At 36.8% G+C, this 22,721-nt stretch overlaps 1 protein-coding gene across 9 annotated transcripts in view; it reads right to left on the bottom strand.

Moving 5' to 3' along the window:
• Window positions 1–22,721, bottom strand: part of SESN1 (sestrin 1) — a 130,979-nt gene that overhangs the window by 29,302 nt on the left and 78,956 nt on the right. For 5 of the 9 annotated variants that reach the window (XR_003429208.1, XM_027089104.1, XM_027089129.1 and 2 more), the window contains exons 2-6: window positions 8,409–8,474; window positions 7,381–7,581; window positions 6,569–6,751; window positions 4,443–4,685; window positions 1,697–1,844 (exon numbers count right to left, since the gene is read on the bottom strand). Coding sequence is in view for 8 of the 9 variants with exons in the window: in XM_027089104.1 (XP_026944905.1) it covers window positions 1,697–1,844; window positions 4,443–4,685; window positions 6,569–6,751; window positions 7,381–7,581; window positions 8,409–8,474 (841 nt within the window). In the remaining variant the exon portion in view is untranslated. Of the gene's footprint in view, window positions 1–1,696; window positions 1,845–4,442; window positions 4,686–6,568; window positions 6,752–7,380; window positions 7,582–8,408; window positions 8,488–15,314; window positions 15,553–22,721 lie in introns of those variants that run through there. The other 4 variants (XM_027089153.1, XM_027089144.1, XM_027089165.1 and 1 more) reach the window with 4 other exon arrangements.

The raw sequence follows: 22,721 nt of genomic DNA, 5'->3' as shown, positions 1-22,721 counted from the left end.
TCACTGTTTTTACAATGTTTCCTGCACTGCTTCTAAGCCTTTTCAGATTATCTTCATGTTTAGGGGTCGATGAGATTATAGTTTCAAGTAAATAAAATCAAAGACTTCTCCTCAAGCTAACATCCAACCTCCATTTTTACAAATTTGATTTTTTTCTTTGCTATTAAGAAACTTGCTTTTAACATATACTCTTTGTCCCACTCTATTATTGTCAAAATACACTGACACACTTTATTAACTTTTTTCCTTTAAATTATCTGGTTTACATATTAAATCCTATAGCCTATATTTGATAAAGGCCAAACATAAAGGATTTACGTTGTTGTTAGTTATCTAAGAAGTAGCTCCTTTTCACAAATCATAGAATTTTAAAGCTGGAAGCAATCTCAGGCCTTTATGAATGCAATTTCCTCATTTTAAAGAAGAGGAAAAAAAGCACTCAATGTTAAATGACTTATATTCACAAAGTTTATTAGCAGTGATTTTAGTATTAGAACCCAAATCAAATGTCCTCTCTCTTAGTCTAGTGCTGTTTTCACTATAACTTCCTTTTCTACCTATGCAATAACCTTTCTAAAAGGAAAGCCATATTTGGATTAAACTTAAAAGCTTTTGCACAGCAAAGATAACCCACAGAATGGGAGAAAATATTTGCAAACGAAGCAACTGACAAAGAATTAATCTCCAAAATATACAAACAGCTCATGCAGCTCAGTATCAAAAAAACAACCCAATCCAAAAATGGGCAGATCTAAATAGAGATTTCTCCAAAGAAGGCATACAGATGGCCAAAAAGCACATGAAAATATGCTCAACATCACTAATTATTAGAGAAATGCAAATCAAAACTACAATGAGATATCACCTCACACTGGTCAGAATGGCCATCATCTTATCTCAAAGAGTAAATGCTACAGCTGTTGCTGGGAATGTAAACTGGTTCAGCCACTATGGAGAACAGTATGGAGGTTCCTTAAAAAACTAAAAATAGAGTTAACCATCTGATCCAGCAACACTACTCCTGGGCATATATATGGAGAAAACCATAATTTGAAAATACATGCACCCCAATGTTCATTACAGCAGTATTTACAATAGCCAAGATATGGAAGCAACCTAAATGTCCATCAATAGAGGAGTGAATAAAGAAGATGTGGTACATATATACAGTGGAATGTTACTCAGCCATAAAAAGGAACAAAATAATGTCATTTGCCACAACATGAATGGACCTGGAGATTATCATGTTAAGTGAAGTTAAGTCAGACAGAGAAAGACAAATACCATATGTCGCCGCTTACATGTAGACTCTAAAAAAAGTGGTACAAATGAACTTATTTACAAAACAGAAATAGAGTCACAGATGTAGAAAACAAATCTATGGTTACTGGGGGGAAAAGGGGGGAGGGATAAACTGGGAGATTGGAATTGACATATACACACTACTATATACAAAATAGATAACTAAGAAGGACCTACTGTATGGCACAGGGAACTCTACTCAATACTCTGTAATGACCTATATGGGAAAAAAAATCTGAAAAAACAGTGGATATATGTATAACAGATTCACTTTGCTGTACACTTGAAACTAATACAACATTGTAATCAACTATATTCCAATAAAAAAGGATACTTTTATTTAAATTCTCTTAAAAAACAGACATTTTATTGACTATGTAATGGTTGCTTTTACCTGAAGAGAAGACAAACATGCTCTCTCTTTTTTCTATTTCAAAACGTGAAGCCATCTCTTCCTGACTTGCCTCTTCTTCATCTCGACATTCCTGTAACTGCTTCATCTTTTCCATGAGGGCTTCGACCTCAAAGAAGGAATCACTTACCTGAAAAGAAAGTGCAATTAAGGTTACATATGTCAAACACGGAATGAAACTTTTGAATTTTATTAAGTCTGTTTCATAAGAATTTGCATCTTAATACAATATAAGAAAAGATCTTCTTATAATTTTAATGCACATGGATGAATCAAAAACAATTATTTGGGGCTTCCCTGGTGGCGCAGTGGTTGAGAGTCCGCCTGCCGATGCAGGGGACATGGGTTCGTGCCCCGGTCCGGGAAGATCCCACGTGCCGCAGAGCGGCTGGGCCCGTGAGCCATGGCCGCTGAGCCTGCGCGTCCGGAGCCTGTGCTCCAGAACGGGAGAGGCCACAACGGTGAGAGGCCCGCATACCGCAAAAACAAAAAAACAACAATTATTTGGCCTATTATATATACAGATATTTAAATTTTAAAATATAAGAGAAAAATGATTTTAAGAACACATTCTAATGTTTTACCTTTTATTACTAAAATTAGTAATAATATTACTATCAATGCTAAATTTTAAAAATTTAACACTACTTGTCGATTTAAAACAGAACTGAATATTTAAGAGTTAAGCTTTTACTTGCTCAATCAGTTAAATAAGGTACACAAAGTATAAGTGCTTTTGCATCAACTGTGTACACTGGGCATGTTGTCAATAGACAGGCATACCTCAGGTACATTGTGGGTTCAGTTCCACACCACTGCAACAAAGCGAGTCATGAATTGTTTGGTTTTCCAGTGTATATAAAAGTTATGTTTAGGGACTTCCCTGGTGGCACAGTGGTTAAAAATCTGCCTGCCAGTGCAGGGGACACGGGTTCGAGCCCTGGTCTGGGAAGATCCCACATGCTGTGGAGCAACTAAGCCCGTGCGCCTCAACAACTGAGCCTCTGCTCTAGAGCCCACGAGCCACAACTGCTGAAGCCCGTGCGCCTAGAGCCTGTGTTCTGCAACAAGAGAAGCCACCTCAACAAGAAGCCCGCACACTGCAACCAAGAGTAGCCCCCGCTCGCTGCAACTAGAGAAAGCCTGCGCGCAGCAACGAAGACCCAATGCAGCCAAAAATACACTGTACTGTACTGTACATTATACTGTATACTGTACTATACTATACACTATACTGTTTATACTGTAGGCTATTAAGTGTGCAATAGCATTATGTCTAAAAAAACAAGGTACATACCTTAATTTAAAAATATTTATTGCTAAAAAATGCTCAACACCTGGGAACAGGGAGCTTATCTACTAGGGAAGTTTTTAAAAATTCTATTATTTCACTATTATCTCATTTAATAAAGGGATAACTAGGAACAGTACTTTTTCTTTAGCCTTGTACTAAATCAAAGGTGGGGAAGGACAACAATCCAACTCTAAGCATCCTAGCAACTGATGTACTCTCCCTTAGACCATCTCATAACCTTTAAGCTTTGATAAATAATCAGTGGCCATATGCAGGCCTCCAACAACAATCCAGATAGCTCAACAGAGGGTGGAACTGATGGTCTTGGGCGTTGCCAGCACAGCACAGTGATCAACCTTGGGAACATGATTTTCCCTCCTGTGCTAATCTCACCATATGTAAATGCTACCTCTTATTTAGTACCTGATAAATGCCAAGCACTGTACTAGGCCTTTTAACCTCTTTTTTTTTTTTTTTTTTTTTTTTTGCCTTTTACCTCTTTAGAGACATTTCATTTAAACTTTACAATAACCTTGTGTTTGACCTTCATTTAGAAATGAAAGAATTGGAGGCTCAGAGAGGTTAGATAACTTGCCCACAGTCAAATATACATTAACAGTCAAATACACGTTAAAGTCAAATATATAAATTTAACCTGTCCAAATCTGTTTAAAATAATACAACTGAGAAAATCTGTGCAAAGTATTCAGAAGACTGTAATGTTGTTTCTCTGATTTCAATTTGGAAATATAAACCCTTTTCTCTTTCACTACAGCTAAAGAATGCAGAGGGAATTTTGACTCATCATATATAGAATTCAAATTTGCTTATAGAAAATTCAACTCATTCTGATCTGTTTCAAAGGAATAACATAACTGAGAAAATATAAAAGCCAGAGAAGAGAAGGAATAGAGATAAAAGCATTTTAATAAATTTACATTCACTTTTATATATATTTGTGAGAAGTTAAAACATGAAGTATTTTAAAAGGAGAAATTCCAGATCAAGGCTGATTAAATCTTCTAAAAAGTAATTAAGAAGACAGCCTGTTTCTTCTGTGCAAAAGGATGTGATCAGCATCAGGAAGTTTCTACCACCAAGTTCCACTGTTCTCAGTCTCCCCTCATCTCACTCAGTAGCTGTTCAATACCAGATGGCTCTGATGGGGCACATTGCTGGTGGCTTCTGATCCTAAAATTATTCAAATGTAACCTCCTAGAGGGTCTTATAATTTTGTATGTCCCTTAGCATCAGACTAGTGCTGAGCATTTGGAGGCAGACAATAAATACTTGCTGAATGAACAGGTATGGGGGCCTAATATCTTTTTGGACTTAATAGGGTAGATTTTCTTAAAAGCCAAATGAAAAAATAATATAACAGCAATTACTGTGATTACTCTTAGGATGATCCTATAATAAATAATAGATACTTACCGAAACATTTCCTGCTGAATTGACCTGCATCTCATCCACACTGTGATTGCCATTTGTAATGTCACAGATGCAGTAGTTACTAACAGAAGGAGGTCTGAATGTGTGGCCACCATCACAATGAATTTCTGGACTGATTCCACAGCCAAATGTGAACGAGGCAAGAGAATGATAGTGTGTAAGTAGAACTACTGCATGTACCAGTTCTGCAAGGGACCAGCTGTGCTCTTCAGCTTTCAAAAGTCCCTTGGGAAAAAAAACGAGAACATTTTTATGCTGGGGTATGGTATTGATGAAAGAATACAGTTCATCTTGGTATTTAACCTACTGAAAACAGGATTAGTTACTATATAAAACTTAAGATAAAATTACAATTTGAGGCATGTAGAACCCAGAATTTGCTAATTTTTATGAATATGTATTCACAAATAGAGCTTAAGATAAACTGATAACGACACATTCATTATTATTTTGACTTTCTGAAATCCTGATTTAAAAATGTAGAATACATTTTGTTTAAAAGCAGTTGCCATATCTCAGATGATGGATTATGAATGCATTAACTATGTTGTTAGTGCAGTCTCAAACCAAATGTAATGAATTTGTGTTTAAAGTAGAAGCTACTGTGTAAAATACGCCTGTTTTTCTTTATTATCAGGCCTCCTCAAGGAATTTTTAAAAAGTGGTTTGAACAGCTTGACTCTGAATATTCTTAAATCATCAAATTATATTTATTTTAAAAATTATGCTCAAGGTAAAGTCTACAGTTCTTCAAAGTCTTACAAATCTGTGTCCATTCTGCTTCATTATCTATTTTATAATATGTAATTTTATATTACTAGACAATGTAACAGACATTGCATTAATCATATTCAAATCTTGTATCTCCTTGATAAAAAGATGCTTCAATTACATAAAAGAATCTAAAATATTCTAGGGAATTCCCTGGAGGTTCAGTGGTCAGGTCTCTGCACTTCCACTGCAGGGGGCATGGGTTCCATCCCTGGTCAGGAAACTAAGATCCCACAAGCCTTGAGGCATGGGCAATAAATAAATAAATAAATATTCTAAAAAAAGAGAAAGACAACACCAAAAATATATTGTATTTTTAAGAATTTCTACTGCATGGTAGATTCTTTTAGAGAATGTCCATCTACTTTTATTCTATTATCTTTATTAATAAATAGAACCAGACAAAACTAGTTTAAAATGGTATTTTAAAAAGATAACACAACAAGATGCCACTTTACATCTATCAGAATGGCTAAAATCCAGAACACTGATAACAACAAATACTGACAAGGATGTGGAGCAACAGGAATGCTCATCCATTGCTCATGGGAACACAAACTGGTATAGCCACTTTGGATGACAGTTTCTTACAAAGCTAATAAACACAAGCTTATCATACGATCCAGCAATCACACTCCTAGTTATTTACCCAACTGAGTTGAACACTTATGTCCACCAAAAAGCCTATATGTGAATGTTTGTAGAAGCTTTATTCATAATTGCCAAAAACTGGAAGTAACCAAGATGTCCTTCAATAGATGAATGGATAAACTGAGGTACATCCATACATGTATTTTTCAGCAATAAAAAATGAGCTACCAAGCCATGAAAAACCATGGAGAAACCTTAAATGCATACTGACAAGCTAGTCTGAAAGGGCTATATACTGTGTGATGCCAACTATATGACAGTCTGGAAAAGGTAAAACCATAAAGACTGTAAAAAAAGAGCAGTAGTTTCAGGGGGAAGGGGAGAGAGATGAATAGAGGGAGCATAGGAGATTTTGAGAGAAGTGAAACTATTCTTTATGATACCATAATGGTGGATAACACGACATTATGCAGTTGTCAAAACCCATAGAACTGTACAACACAAAGAGTGAACCCCAATGTAAATTAGACATTATTAATTCATCAGTTACAGCAAATGTACTATACTAATACTAGATGTTAGTAATAGAGAAACTATGTGTGTGTGGGCGGGGGGTGGTGGATGGTTGACGGGGGTAGAATATGGGAACTCTACTTTCTGTGCCATTTTTCTGTAAACCTAAAACTGCTCTAAAAATTAGTCTAATTTTTTTTTTTAATGACACCCTAGATATATTCTCTACTTACCTCAATATGTTCTTTGGTAATAAGCCAAGGTCTATGGGCTAACACTTTGTTAAGTTCTCCTAAATTCTGTAGTTTTTGAGGAGCATTCTCTAAACCATTAAGCCACTTGGGGTCTCCACCAACATGAAGGAAATCGTTTACATGGAGATTCACTAAGTAGGAGCACTGATGTCTTGCTGCAGCCTTAAGAGAAAACAAAAAGATTATTCTAATTACACATATTAAAATCTTGAACAACTACAAATCTTTTTCTTTACAATATGCAAAACAGCTAATTAAGTTTTTGATTAGTATGTTTTCAAATTTTCCATATACTACAGAAATGAAGTTTTCATATAAACATTTAAAAATTCATACACTATAGAAAGCACCTCAAAAATATCCCAAGAACAAATAAAATATCTGATCAAAGTATCTGAACTTTAGAAAAATTTTATACCTACTGTCAGAACCTCAGATTAAGAAGAAACTTCAATTAAGGTGCCAACCATAAAACAATGGAATATTATTTATAAATTGAACATGAGTACCACCACTTATGTCAATCTGAACTATCAGTGAAATAATCTTGTGTTCTACTTTATTCTCGTATTTAATAGAAAATGGTTCTCAACAGAGTGTAAATACATATTTCTTTTTCTGTTATATTTGACAGTGTACTTATTTAGAAAGAGGAAAAATAGATACTACCTAACAGGAATTCGATTAGAAGTTAGAATATAAGTATTTATTCCTGTGTTTGAAGCATTAACCATCTCTTAAAAAGATTAATAAAGCAGGCAGAAAGAATTTTTCACTGAATGTTTACAAACCATTATTCCAATGTAGTGCCGATAATGTAGGGGTAATGGCCCATCCATTTGCAGTAGATAGTGTTGAGTTTTTAAGAAACTTTCTAAATATTGTGGGTGAAAAACCATCACTAAGGTAATATTATCCAAACGACCCAAAGCAGCAAAAGAATCTGCAAATAAAGTATGCATCTGTGCGTCTTCACTCCCCACTTGGAGAATCTGTATGAAAGAGAGGAAAACCATGGTTTCAGAAATTGTAAATTGGTGTAAAAGAAAGAAAACATGCAGGGGAAGGAAAAAAAAAAGGAATATGCATGCACTGCACTCTAAGTGTCACCTAGAAGCAGATTAAATTTGGCTTAAAGAGAGGTTATAATTCTACAAATTTAACTCAACTTGTTGCAAGATAGCAGAATAAAGAGTCACATATCATGTAGTAGGGGAAAAACAACAAAGGCCGGACATTAAAGGCCATCTAGATAGGCTGCTTGCAGACTTGACCAGAATCCAGACATCCAGAGCTAAATCCAGAACCCAGATTTAGATTATCAAATTTGCAGAGCTTGCAAACAGACCCTAATGCCTTTCCTTTTAACAACACCTACTCTCCCTCAATTTACAGAGAACCAAAATTAACTAACAGTAAACAATCCCTGTGAAAACAAAGTATAGGAGCATTTACATATTTAGAATTAAAGATCCAATCTAGCATTGATACCAGCCTGTGGAGTTGGCCAAGACCAAGTAACTCGGCTTATGGGCACACCTAAGCAACATCTAAATATAAGCAGGTGGCATATCATTGGCCAGAAAAAAGTCTTGCCTTTGCTTGATTAAATATGGGTGTTAGAAAAGCATCATGAAATACTAGAAATCAACATGACTATAACAGCTTTTTAATCCCACATATTCACTGCCAAAACATGATGATTAACTTGTGTAGAGCATATTGTTGACCAACAACTTGTTCAGATGCGAAGATGTGGGTCATGAAAGCTTTTCCTTAAAAGCATACAGTTCACTATGTACTTTCACAAACAACATACCTCCTTTTCTGGGATGAATCTGCTTGGTCCGTGTCCTAGTGGTCGAGGAATTCTAATTCCAAGTTCCTAGAAAAGAAAACTACACCATCTCAGGCCTCCAGCAGTAAACAACATGAACTGAGGCCACAGGAATGGGAGAGAAAAACAGCCAGTTGAACAGAGACTGGCTTGTTCTGGTGATTTATTTTCATGGCCATATATATATACCAGATCCTCTGTTTGCATCACATAGCTGACAACAGTTTATAATACAACTCTGACTAAAAACAATAAAACCTGTTTCACTAAAACCAGAGTTTTGCATAAAGTACTTGGCAGAAAGTCTAGAACAGAAAGTTCAGCACATAGCAGCCAACCCTGTGGATTGTCAGTGATACAAAATAAGACCAATGTGTTTGTACATCCAAAACCCAACCAACCAAAATATCAATCCCTGTGCATCTTGTCAGGAAATGAAAAAGCCATAACCTCTACCTAGATGTCTTAAACTGAAAGAAGTATAATTATTACTACATCTATAATAACACTTCACAAGAACAGAAATACTATGAAAAATAAAAAAGCTATTTAAATCCACAAAAGAGAAAGTAGTACAGGGCATGGTTTCTCTGTGCTTGAGTAAAACAATTTTAGAGAAATTAATTTTGTTTGTGAGTTTTCCTTAAATTTTTAATTTATAGGATCTCATCAACTTTGCTTATATTATATTTTAGAGGAGCTCAACTAATTAAAATATAAATGGTTTTCTGCCTTTTGACATAGTGAACCTAGAATTCTATACTTTATGTGACAGTGTAGTGTGGTTAACAAAAACTGACAATCTACTGTTAGGCTTCCATCTTTTCCCTCAATACAGTGTGCTAATAGAAATAAAACCAAAATGTAATTCAGACTTTTTTTTTTCTTTTTGAGGCTCATGTCCTATCACTCTAGTCTCTAAACAAAAAACCCCCTCCTTCTTTAACAACTAAATATTAACCCTTGCTTATATAATTACATACAAATATTATTTCTACCCTCTCTCTACTGCTTCCAAAAGTCCTTCATGATATAAACCAGATGCTTTCCTTTTAAAGGAAAAAAAGGGGGAGGGGGCAGTCAGAGAAGAACATGTGGCAACAATTCAAGAAATCTGGTCCAAGTGAATGAAAACCTTTTGAGCAGAATGGATTTTTAAAAATTAAGCAGGCAGGACAAAATTGAAGAGAATCTTAATTAGGAGAACTCAAGATTCAGATTCAAAGTAGGCTGGATTTGCCAACTAAATCTAAAATTTTATATATGTTTCAAATAATCTTGTATTGGAGGTCAGTGATTTCTTACTCTGATAATTCCACACTTATACTGAAGACAGTAATGTCTAATAACCATGCCCCCTCATTAGAGGAGGCACTAAATTCACTGGCCCAGCCATGTATGTGTCTCAGTTTTAATATCCTACAATAAATGCAAGGAAAAAACCCACATTCCTGCTATTCAATACATCATCTTGGCACAAATGCAGCCATTTATATAAAATGATGACTCTATTGGCCTTTCTGATTTAATTACATATATTTCTAACAAAATATATTGGGCAAGACTTTAAGGCTAAAAATCAATACCCCTTCTCAGTTCTTTACTATCTTATTTAAACAAAATGCATTTTAGCAAACACCCCATTTCAGGGGTTTATTATTCATTTTCTACCTAAGAGACACTATTCTTATGACTTTAGTATACAAAAGGTGGCATTTCAAAGGAGGAGAAATGGATTATTCAACAAATGATTTTGGTACAACTGGAGAGCCACTCAGAAAAAAGTGAAATTGGAGGCTTAAATCATACTTTACTCCACAATAAATAAGATATAAGTGTAAAAAACAAAAATAAAAAACATTACAGTATTAGAAGAAAATACCTGTGGACTTAGGTCTAAGAATGCCACAAAACCAGGAAATCATAAAATATAAGATTGATAAATTTGATGACATAAAAATAAAGACTTTCATATGGGAAAAATAAACATATAAAGTCAAAAGCAAACAGAAAACTTGGACATATATTTGCAACTCATACAGCAAAGGGCTAAATTTTTTTAATACATAAAGACAAATCACTAAGAAAACCCCCAACAACCTCACAGAAAAATGAACAAAGGACATGAACAGTTCAAAGAAAATGAAATATAAATGGCTGAAAAAATGATCAACCCTCACAATAAAACACTGAGATACAATTTTGCACCTAAAATACTGCTTAAGATCAAAAAGTTTGATGATAGGCTGTGTTGGAGAGGGGGTGGAGAAATAGCCATTCATTGCTTATACTTTCTGATGGGAGTGTTTTGAAGTGTGAGGAAAAAATATCAAGAAACATAAAAGGAGTATAAATTACTACAACCTCTAGGAGGGCAATCTGAAATACTGATCAATATTTAAAAGTTACATACCCTAATCAATAATTCCATCCTAAACATTACCCTATACTCACATTTCTAAAATGTCATGTGTAAAAGTATAATCACTGCAACATTGTTTCTAGTAGTACAAGATTTTATAAAGCAACCTAAGTGCTCATCAATAGAGTACTGTTTCAATAAAGTTTAGTATGATCATAGATTAGAATAGCATGAAGTCCTCACAAAGAATGAAGCAGTTCTATACAAGTTAGCTTTAAAAGATCTCCAAGATATATTATGTGGGGGGAAAAAGACAAAGTATATAATATGTATATATTATGTTACTATTTGTAAGGAAAGGGAAAAAAATTACCGATTCCATTTCTAGGACTTTATCCTACAAATACATTAGCAGCATGTGGATTGTGTATGTGTGTGTGTTTATTTTTTTAAAAATAAGACCAGATTCCTAGCACATGGGCCTCAAAACAAAGAGGTTGAAGTATATTGTTTTGGTTTTATTTCTATACCAAATAGATAGTTTATATATCAAACTTACAAAACAATAGCTTTACAGTTCCAAGAAAGTGACTATTAATGTTTCAGAAATGGAATATTTTCCTATAGGCATGCCAAAGGTCTTTCCCAATGGTCCTTTCTAATTCTCAAGTCTTTGAAAGTCTATCCCTGTAGCCAAATTTAGTGGCCATACTGGTATTACTGTCTCCCCTCTTCCTTGCCTTCAAAGGTCAAATCTTTCTTTTCCAGTTCCTTTAGAAATAGATTCTTTTATGTATTTTATGAAAAATTATGTGTTTTAAAACAGGATGTTAAGAAAAAGCAAACATTCTCAGGAACGGACTATAAACCTATTATGCTAAGAACCTCTTACTGTTAAGATCACATTCATTCCTTGGTGAGGTACCAGTCTAACAAAGCAGGGGACAGAATAGAAGAACTGAAGAAAGGAAAGGAATGGAACGGAGTCTCTGATATTTAAGACTCCAATTTCATTATTTTACTTATGGCTAGTTCTAGGTAAAATAGAATTTTATGAACTCTGAAACTGCATCCCAATTTATCCTAATCCAGATACTGTCAGGAAGCAGGTCATTGATTCCGTCTAGCCTTCCACAGCACACAAATTGAGCTCTTATGGGAAAAGGAAACAGGTGACAATTATCTTGAAAACAGCCAGGAAGTCTGGTTCTAGAGTTGGTGTCTTTAATTAATTACTCTCAAAAGCTCCTCTTTAAGAGCATTTGAGGGACTTCCCCGGTGGCGCAGTGGTTAAGAATCTGCCTCCCAATGCAGGGGACACGGGTTCGAGCCCGGTCTGGGACAATCCCACATGCCGCGGAGCAACTAAGCCCATGTGCCGCAGGTACTCAGCCTGCACTCTAGAGCCTGCAAGCCACAACTACTGAGCCCGCGTGCCACAACTACTGAAGCCCGCGCGCCTACAGCCCGTGCTCTGCAATGAGAAGCCACCATAATGAGAAGCCCATGCACCGCAACCAAGAGTAGCCACCACTCTCCGCAACCAGAGAAAGCCCGTGCACAGCAACGAAGACCCAATGCAGCCAAAAATGAATAAATGAGTAAATAAATTTTTTAAAAGAGCTTTTGATACTTAAAGGTCTTTTTAGATACCATTATTATTATATAATAGTATTCTTGATTTCTAAAGGGGTAAAAGTTTCAACTTTCTGGAAAACTCACTTTTGAAACACTTCCTAGTCACATGACAAATTAGTTGCTACCCTATTTTCTAGCAGGTATTGATTACAAAAAAAAAAATAAGGCACTGCAGGTCTTCAATGGTGTGATCATAAGCCAAACTAAGTGCACTTCATAACGTCCTAAAGGTTCCTTCAATTGTGCCTTCATATGTACCTGTAAGAAACTGAATTACAGACTTTGAACAAATTTTGGCCAATCTAAATTCAAGGAGGCAGAACTTGCCAACAGCAAATGGCCTTGTTGTGAAGCAGATGTAAATGCTAACCACAGCACAAACCTCACAGGCTCTTGGTGAAGGTGTGGCTGGGAAATCTAACATGGGAACTAACAGTCTTCTCTCAACAATCCTCCTAATCAGCATCTTTGAAGACATAGCAACAGCCTCTGCCATCACAACATTGCTGCAAATCTCTGACGCGATATCTGTTTCCTCTACAGTGTATACTAACACACTAATTTTCACAGTATGAAAATCCTCAGCAAATGTTGACAGCACCACAGAATGACTAATGTATGTAATGTATCACTGTATGAATCTGTGTTTATGAATTTACTGTTCTAATCAGATTTTTCAAATTTCTCAGATACATTTATGAATCCATATGAATATCTTTAACCAAAAAAATGAACAGTTTGCCACAAGTGCAAAATGAGAGCATTTGTTGGCTTACAGTGTCTATCTACATGCAAAACTAGTTGAAAAGTAAAAATGATTAGATCACTTCAATCATTTTATTTTTTCTCACTGCACTTGGTACATTATTAAACTGTCTAGATGTCTTAATACTGATAATCACAATAATATTAATTTTGATATTTTAAAAAATTACAAAAGCAGTTCTGTTTGAAACACATTTCAACAAGGCAAAAATATGCTGTGTAAAAAGTAAAAGTTCCCATCCCACTCCTCCTTATTTATGAGAATCATTACCTATAGCTGGGTGCTAGCCTTTTGACATTTGAAATTTTTAAATAGAAATGAAGAAATCTAGAAGTATTATAAAGAAATCTTCCTATTATAACGACATGTACTAGTGCTTCTTCTAAAATTGTCATTAACTCTTTTATAGGGAATTTAGAAATACTCAAAGTTCAGGTACCTCTTTTTCCAGTGTCTGGTCTTCTATGAAATACATTCTAGAAAAATAAAAACTCACTGACTTCAAAGTACTGGCTTTGTAAGGCTGACTTAGGCCATATGTGTGCCCTATACTTTAGTCAGGAGTTCCATTCCTGGAAAGGGTTTAATTTAAAGGCACTGTGGAAGCTTGCTATTTGAAAGAGTTGTGTTATTAATTCTTTTGTAAAGTGAATAGTTTTCCTATAAAGCACTACTTCCTAATTTATCTTCCCACATGTTGGAGGTTTTAAAAATGAAATACAACTATACAAAGGTTCCTGGTGTCCCGAACACAATCCCATAGGCTCTGTAATCAATGTGCAAGCTATTGATAAAATGTATCTGTATCTTCCAGTTGACATGGCTATATTTAGAGATTCTAGATCTGGGCAAAAACCAGGATTCTGCACACAAATACCACCAGAAATAACAGATTCAAGCACAATGATTGAGGCTCAAAATGAGAACAGATCTGTTACGGCCTGCAAACAGAAACTGTAAATTCTATTTCAACACTTTCACACTCTTTTCTATGATAAAGTTTCAAAGCAACAGTTATGAGACTTTTTTTAGGTTGTTGTATTATCTGGAAACAAGGAACACATTATGTATCCATGAATGCTAAAATCTAGAAAAAGCATTTGGTGTTCTATAGCCTTCCATGAATGCTAAAATCTAGAAAAAGCATTTGGTGTTCTACAACCTTCAGGAGAAAGTGTCTTCATTTAAGTTTATATGAATATATGTAGTATATCATGGTGTAGACTCCATTTACAAAAAATATATATACATATAAATACTAACACTGAGTCATTTTAGTGGGCAGTACAGTAGAGAAATTACCTCGTATTTACATTTCTTTAAGTCAATACTTAAAACATTCTGATTTTAATTACTATTTCTCTACTTTCTCCCTTGTCACCTTTTGAATTAAAGCCTTTTAAAGTTTCAAATTTGAGTTAAAGGTGTATTAGTAACTCTCAAATGGTGCCCTATTTGCAGCCACTTAGGAAAAATACAAAATGTTACAATTAAATAGCTCTTTCTGAAGGCCAATTCAGACACAAAAAGAGATAGTTTAATACAAGAGTAAACGCTGTGCATAACGTCATAGAGCTGGCAGTACATACTTATTCTAGGCAACATCATTTTTAACTGACCGAAATATGTTTCTTTTTCTTTCTTTTTTAAAGTAGGAGGCGAAGAGAGTGAGGGTCCCCGAATAATGTGTTTTGACAAGACGCTGAGGGGGAAAAAAATCCACAGGCTGTTCTACCGTGAGACTAGAGTTTGTTAGGTTTCTTCTGGCTTGTGGAGACTTGTACAGAAGACAACGTTATTTACGTTTCGGAGACTTCCATTTAAATGACCGAGGCAGCTGTCCCTCCCAGCCGCAACATTTTCTGCCCGGGGACGACTCTCGGTGGCAAACGCCCCCCCCCAACACCACTGGCCGCCCCTTCACCTGAGGGGCGCGGGCCAGCCTGCGACGCCCTGCCGGGCAGGGCGGCCGTCCGGGCGGTAGCTCCAGGGGCGCCCTCCCCGGGGAGCGTTCTCCGAAGCTGTTAGGGTGCGAGGGCGGGGAAGCGACGCGACCTCCGTGCAGCCCAAGCAGTTGGCCGGGTGCCCGCCCGCCCACTTGCCCGGTCCCTTGCCCTGGTACCTCGTCCTGGCCGCGGCTCCCGCCACACTGCTTGCAGCCCAGCAGCTCCGAGACGGCCAGCGAGGCCGTATACGCCTCGTTCGCGGCTGTGGCCAGGCGCATGTCAGCGTGAGGACAGCTGCGGACGCGCAAGGGAGCCGCGGCGGCGCGGAGGAGGCGAAAGCTGGCCGGGCTGCCAGTCGGCCTCTCAGCTCAGAGGCTGAGCGCCTCAGTCCGTGCTGAGGGCTGAGGCAGTGCGGGGCGGGACGGCGCAAACAAACAAGACACGCGGCCCCGCCCCCTCCGTCACTCCACTGAGTCGGCAGCCGCGCGCGCCAATGGGGGCTCGCAGCGCCGCGGCACCCCGCCCCCTTGGCGCTGAGGAGCGGGCCCTGGCGGGGGGCGGGCTACGCGGCCGGCCGAGAAACAACCTCTAGGGAACGAACTCCCGCGAGGAGCTAATCCTCGGGTCGGAATGGGCTCGGTCCGCCGGGAGCTGTGCGTGCACTGTGGCTGGAAGATGCAGCGCGAGCCGTCGGGTTTCAGTTGAAAGGCAAAAGTGTCCCTGTCCCAGCATCAGCAGCTGAAAGCTTGCCCTCCCTCCACCCGCTCGGGTCCATTTACCTAGAGCCAAACAGCAACCCACCTCTAGGCTGACCCCGACACCACCAGGGGGAATCAAATTCGCTTCACATTTTATGAACTTTTGAAATTTCCCTTCTTTCTTTCCAATAATGCCCAAACAGCGCCTACTGGGCCGCAGAATGAAGAAACAAGTAGGGGACCATGACCCATATTCAATGTAAAATTATTTTGGGTAAGCTATGTAGAAACTATAAATATCACTCTCCTACACAGATAAGCCTTGGTAGCAGATCTCTAAATTTTTTTTCTTCACAAGTATATTCGAAAGCTTTAAAATTGTTTCCTTATAAGCGCCCTAGGTTCTAAAGAAAGAATCTCTCTCTGAAACCTGATGAGGAACGTGAGAAAACAGGTCATAAAGGAACACAAATAACTGACATTGTTGGATCTGGAACACAAATCTCTCAAGTCCTGTGTCAACACTATTTCCTTACAGGGCTCCATTAACTTCTTTTTAAAAAATTAACTCCTAAATTAGGTCTCTTGTTTTGCATGTTTGCCCCGTATTTTCAAAGGCTTACATGCTCAGGTTAAAAAAAAAAAAAGTTGGAACATTCTGATAGAAGGAAACAAGCAGAGTTTAAGTCAATAATACTGACAGACACAGAACCAGGGCTCATAAATGAAAATAAGTTTCAGTCTTAGGAGTGAGGTTAAAATGTCTCAGAGAAAACTGAGTTACTCTTTGAGCTCTTAAAGTGTCACATTTTAAAAGTAGCAGGTTAAAAATGGTTACTTTTTATTTATCTTCTCCAGATAAATAAAATGATGTTATATGTTCTCATACACTGCTTTTGTAAATTGCTAAAGCACCCAAAATATTTTTACTGGTCAAGAAAAGCAATTTGAGGTTAATATTGACATAGAAGAAAAGGTTACAGAGACGTCCAAGCCCTCTTCCTCTGAGCACAGCCACAAAAACAGTCTAATCTGATGCCCACTCAGCCACAAACACACAGGCAAAAATAAACCCAGTAAACCATCCAATTTGCAGCAATATGACATACCCTCCAAGATAAACTGGTTGTAGATGAATAACGTGGAAACATAAATGGACTTGATGTAGGGGTTGTGAGCTATAGAGCTACTTAATGAGGGAAGTATGTGAAAAATGACTGGCTCTAGAAGAGTTGAGCTGTGATTTTATTTTCTGGAAGGAATAAAATAGTGGGGGTTAGCTATCTAGTAGGGCATAACCTTGTCTGTAACATTAAAATATCATTTACAAAATGGAGAATGTTTACCTTTCTATTTTCTAATGAGAGGCAAGAAAAAGCATGCATTTAGCTAATGCAAAAATGGTTTAAATGCAAATTAGAACTGCAAACTGTGTATACACATGTGTATATATACATATATGTGTGTATATGTGTGTATGTATATATATTTTCATGTTTGATACTTTGTGCTTGATAAATATTTATTGAAGAAACATGTTGAAATTGAATAGGAAGCTCCAATTAGGATCTTTCTCTTTCTTTTTCTTTCTTTCTTTCTCTTTCTTTCTCTTCCTTGCTTCCTTCCTTTCCTTTCTTTCTTTTTCTTTTCTCTCTCTCCCTCCCTCCCTCCTCCTTCTTTGAAAGTTTCAGTTTATTTTGATGCTGCCTTACATAAAAAGAAAAATAATTTTAATATATTCTAATTCAGTCCTTACTGAGACCCTTTCAAGCCATTAAATGTCAAGGTTCCTTTATGGTTTCTATAAAGACTGACTTAAGGTCTTCAAAGAGTACTGATTTTTGCTCTTTTTGATAGAGCAGTAACTGTGAATTAGTCACTCTCTTCTCTAACATAAAAAAGCTGCCTCCAAATCTATTAACCAAGAATTCCAACAGCTGTATTGACCTGCAAATATCATTGTGTAGATCTCACTTCTGGAAATGCTTTGTTCCAAATCATTTAATAAAAAGTTTATATTTTCCAAAGATTTTACTACGTGAGTAGGCCAGATGTCCTGAAGGTGCTTCTCCTAATGAACCCCCAGTGCTAAGCATGTAGTAAACCTCCCGAGCACCGATTAGTAATTGCAAAGGACTACATTTTTGATATTTACCACAGGCTATCATTATAGGCCAGCAGCTATTTACAAAATCTGCTATTTAAACATTTCCTTTCAACATTTTTTTCTTCGATGAAGAATCCTGACATCTAATCCAAGAAGTAAATCTGAAATATTTCCTTTCCTCTAAAAATGTTTTGGGAATTCCCTGGTGGTCCAGTGGTCAGGACTCCGAGCTTTCACTGCCAAGGGTGTGGGTTCAATATCTGGTCGGGGAACTAAGCTCCCACAAGCAATGAGGCACAGCCAAATAAATGAATATAAAAATAAAAATGTTTTGGTAAACCTACTCAAACTGTATCAAAGTGAGGTTTTTGCATTTGTCATTAGCAGGAATGGTCTCAACTCTAATTTTCTCAAGAACGAGATGTTACACCCATGTAAAAGAGTGGTGTGTCAAATGACTTGATCTGAGCAGAGAGCTATGTGGCATTGAGAGTCCAGACGTGGCCTGGTGGTTCAAGATGGGCTTCCAGAAGCAAGAGATATCTGAGCTAGGGGGCTTAGAGGATTAGTAGAGAGGCCTTGGCAAGAAAATCGGGGGAGTGTTTGGGAGAGTAAAGACAGAGTTCTAAGGCAAAGAAACCAGCATGTGCAAAAGCCCACAGGCAGGGGAAAGACTGAGAGTGGTAGTCCGTTAGGAAAACTGAATAAAGGAAGTTCACTGGGGTCTAGAGCACAGGGTATGGAGAGTAATGGATGAAGTTTAGGTAAAACATAAACAGTAAGAAGGGACCTTGTTTAAGATTCATTAAGGACAATAAATTTCATTCTTAAGAGTACTGTGGAGTTACTAAAAGTTTTAAAGAGTAGAATGACATCAAATTTGCATTTCAGCTAAGGTTTAGGCAAAACTAGAGGCAGGAAGATGAGCTAGGAAGGCTGCTGAGGCAATTCTGTCAAGGCAAGAGGGTGATGTGAAGAACAATGGAAATGAAACAAAGTGTAGGGATGAAGGTGGATTTGTCTCTCCAACATGATTATAAGTTTCTTGAGAAAGGAAATGATGCCTCATACTTTTGTTTTTGAAATTTAGGAGATAAATCTCAACTTACATGCTCTCCTGACCAAGTGGCTTCCCTAAATCCATTAGACTTTAAAAAATATAGTCACTTAATGAAAAAGAATATGTATATTTTAATAGAAAGAATACTAATCAGGCCAAAACGTATAATCACACTTTCATGGACCACATATTAAATCTTGAATTTTCTCATTAACTAAAGGAATTAAAGTACTATAGATCTGTAGATCTATTCTTTAGAAATTATATTTAATAATTGGTTAGATACACATAGCCATGATTTTAGCCATTAAACCAAAGAACTCCTTTAAGAGGGGGAGTGGGATTTGTTAGATTTATGTGGTTTAAGCATTCTTGAAAAAAATGCCGTATTGTCATTTAAAACATTTTTACTTGGAATGAATGCTGGTTTTTAAGATTACTTCTGCTTACTAATTTTGTCAAGATTTTTCTCCTCTAGCTGATATCTTCCTGTTTTTTTTTTAATATATAGCTTGCCTGCTAAGCACTTTTTTCCTTTCAACATCACGTTTTGGGTATGTTGAGATCCTTCTAGTACTGAACATTAATTTTATATTCTCTTATTTGTCCTCTACTTTTTCACTTCTTCAATTTAATTTTTAGAATTATATTACTTATAAAGGAGCAAGAACGTTGACAAATCTTTGCTATCTGTCTCTCCTTTAGGGTTTCTTCTTTTAGAAATGCACAGTTTTAAATTTCTACATAGGGTTTTAGAAACAGACCATCACTCATATTTGTAAACAAGTAGTATTCCAAATAGTGTCAGTGGTTTTAAATTAGAAAATCACTTTCCCTCAAAGAATAAGCATGTTAAATCATGGTCAGGTTTTCCAGGCTAATGATAAGACCAATATATCAGACACTAAGAACTTTACACTTATATGGCAGATACAATTATTTCTATTTTACAAATTTGTGAAACAGAAACTCATAAAATATTGGTAACTTGTCCAAGGTTGTAAAAGTAGTCAAATGCAGACTGAGATTAGAACCTAGGTCTGTCTGAATCCAAAGCAGCAGAAGCTGGGCTGCTTCCTTTAATGAATATTTTTAAAATGTCAATAATGGTATGTTAGCTTAAGTTCTTGATTCTGATGGCAAGAAAAGAGGGCAGGAAGAAAGAAAAATGTATCTCCCTTGCTCATACTCAGGGTGAGATCTGGTTTTAAAAAACAGAAAAAAGAAATCATGGAATGAGTGGTCTTGGTCTTTGAGAGCTTCTCTCCTCTATTTCTCTACCCCTGTCATTCCTCTCAGTGTCTCCCCAGACCTTTGGTAACTTCATGCTACCCAAAGCTCCCTCAATAGAGTTTACCCAACTTCCTACCTGCTCCTCACATTACCCCTATTCTTCTTAGAATAACTGGTAGGTATTAGGAAGAAAACAGGCTTCTTATACTAACTCACACTTATTATATGAGGGACTGACATCTCATACTAATTTATTTATTTATTTAGTCTGTCTCAATAGAATGTAAGCTCCATAAAATCAGAATGTTTGTCTTTTTGTTCACTGCTGTATTTCTGATATCTTAGTGCCCAGCACACAGTAGACCCTCAATAAGAGTGTATTGAATGAGTGAACTCCACAGAGATGTTTCCATTAAAAAAAAAAGAAGCTTAACTCAACTGAAAACTTAATAATGAATTTCAAATTCAATATTCATATAATAAAAGATATGGGCCATCTAGACAAACACTCTTGGAGGCTTTGGGGTCACTATTTAGGCAGACAGGCAGGCTCTGCTTGGGAATCAGCTTGTCCTTTCCAGCTCTACCAAGCAAATTCTGTTTTTCATAGTCTCTTCCCATCTTCCCCTTTGGAACCCCAGATATTCCCAAGCTCCTTTGATTTTTCTGTTCCTGTTTTCCTGCACTACCAAGATAGTGACTATATAGGTTTGGGCAATGGTACATATGGCTAACTTGTTAAGTCAGGCAGGTACTTACAAGTCAGACACTGCCTGTATACATACCATAGTTTGACAAATTCATGAACATTTTGTAACCAAGTCTGGCTTTAAACACCCTGAGGCTTCTCTAAAGTGAAGTGACCGTAAAGAAAGTGTTGAGATATCAAAGTTAGGTGGGAAAATTCATTCATTACGACTTTTAGAAGCTAATTACTTTTCAGCATTGTTGTTGAAGTAAATAAGAAGGAATGGATTTAATCTGGAATAGGATGAGGTTCAAGAAAAAGGTGAGTGTAGTGGGAAACTGAGAGTTAGGTCTTTATCCCATATGTTCTTAGGAGTTACTGAAGGTTTTAAAGAAGGACAAAAAAGAAATACCAACTCAAAAAAAAAAACCAAAAAGGTAATGGAAGATACTTAATGTATGACATGTTCAAGTAGAATATATTTCTCAGGCAGGCTGTGCATATATACTGTATTGTATTTAAAATAGTTTTTGAACATAGGCAGAACACTCTATGACATAAATCACAGCAAGATCCTTTTTGATCCACCTCCTAGAGTAATGGAAATAAAAACAAAAATAAGCAAATGGGACCTAATTAAATTTAAAAGCTTTTGCACAGCATAGGAAACCATAAACAAGACCAAAAGACAACCCTCAGAATGCGAGAAAGTATTTGCAAACGAAGCAACTGACAAAGGATTAATCTCCAAAATATACAAGCAGGTCATGCAGCTCAATATCAAAAAAACAGAAAACCCAATCCAAAAATGGGCAGAAGACCTAAATAGACATTTCTCCAAAGAAGATATACAGATTGCCAACAAACACATGAAAGGATGCTCAACATCACTAATCATTAGAGAAATGCAAATCAAAACCACAATGAGGTATCACCTCACACTGGTCAGAATGGGCATCATCAAAAAATCTACAAACAATAAATGCTGGAGAGGATGTGGAGAAAAGGGAACCCTCTTGCACTGTCAGTGGGAATGTAAATTGACACAGCCACTATGGAGAACAGTATGGAGATTCCTTAAGAAACTAAAAATAGAACTACCATATGACCCAGCAATCCCACTGCTGGGCATATACACTGAGAAAACCATAATTCAAAAAGAGTCATGTACCACAATGTTCACTGCAGCTCTATTTACAATACCCAGGACATGGAACCAACATAAATGTCCATCATCGGATGAATGGATAAAGAAGATGCAGCGTATATATAGAATGGAACATTACTCAACCATAAAAGGAAATGAAATTGAGTTATTTGTAGTGAGGTGGATGGACTTAGAGTCTGTCACACAGAGTGAAGTAAGTCAGAAAGAGAAAAACAAATACCGTATGCTAACACATATATATGGAATCTAAAAAAAAAAAAAAGAAAAGAAATATGTTAAAATAAAATGGTTCTGATGAACCTAGTGGCAGGACAGGAATAAATATGCAGACGTAGAGAATGGACTTGAGGACACGGGGGTGGGGGGTGGGACAAAGTGAGAGAGTAGCATTGACATATATACACTACCAAATGTAAAATAGATAGCTAGTGGGAAGCAGCCGCATAGCACAGAAAGATCAGCTCAGTGCTTTGTGACCACCTAGAGGGGTGGGAGAGGGAGGATGGGAGAGAGGCTCAAGAGGGAGAGGATATGGCGATATATGCATACATATAGCTGATTCACTTTGTTACACAGCAGAAACTAACACAACAGTGTAAAGCAGATATACTCCAATAAAGATGTTAAAA

Source organism: Aethalodelphis obliquidens, unplaced genomic scaffold (assembly GCF_003676395.1).
Source record: "Aethalodelphis obliquidens isolate GAN/ISIS:26980383/991018 unplaced genomic scaffold, ASM367639v1 scaffold3, whole genome shotgun sequence".
Lineage (NCBI taxonomy): Eukaryota > Metazoa > Chordata > Mammalia > Artiodactyla > Delphinidae > Aethalodelphis > Aethalodelphis obliquidens.
The sequence above is the reverse complement of the archived record's forward strand: the minus strand, read 5'-3'. Positions and strand labels throughout refer to the sequence as shown.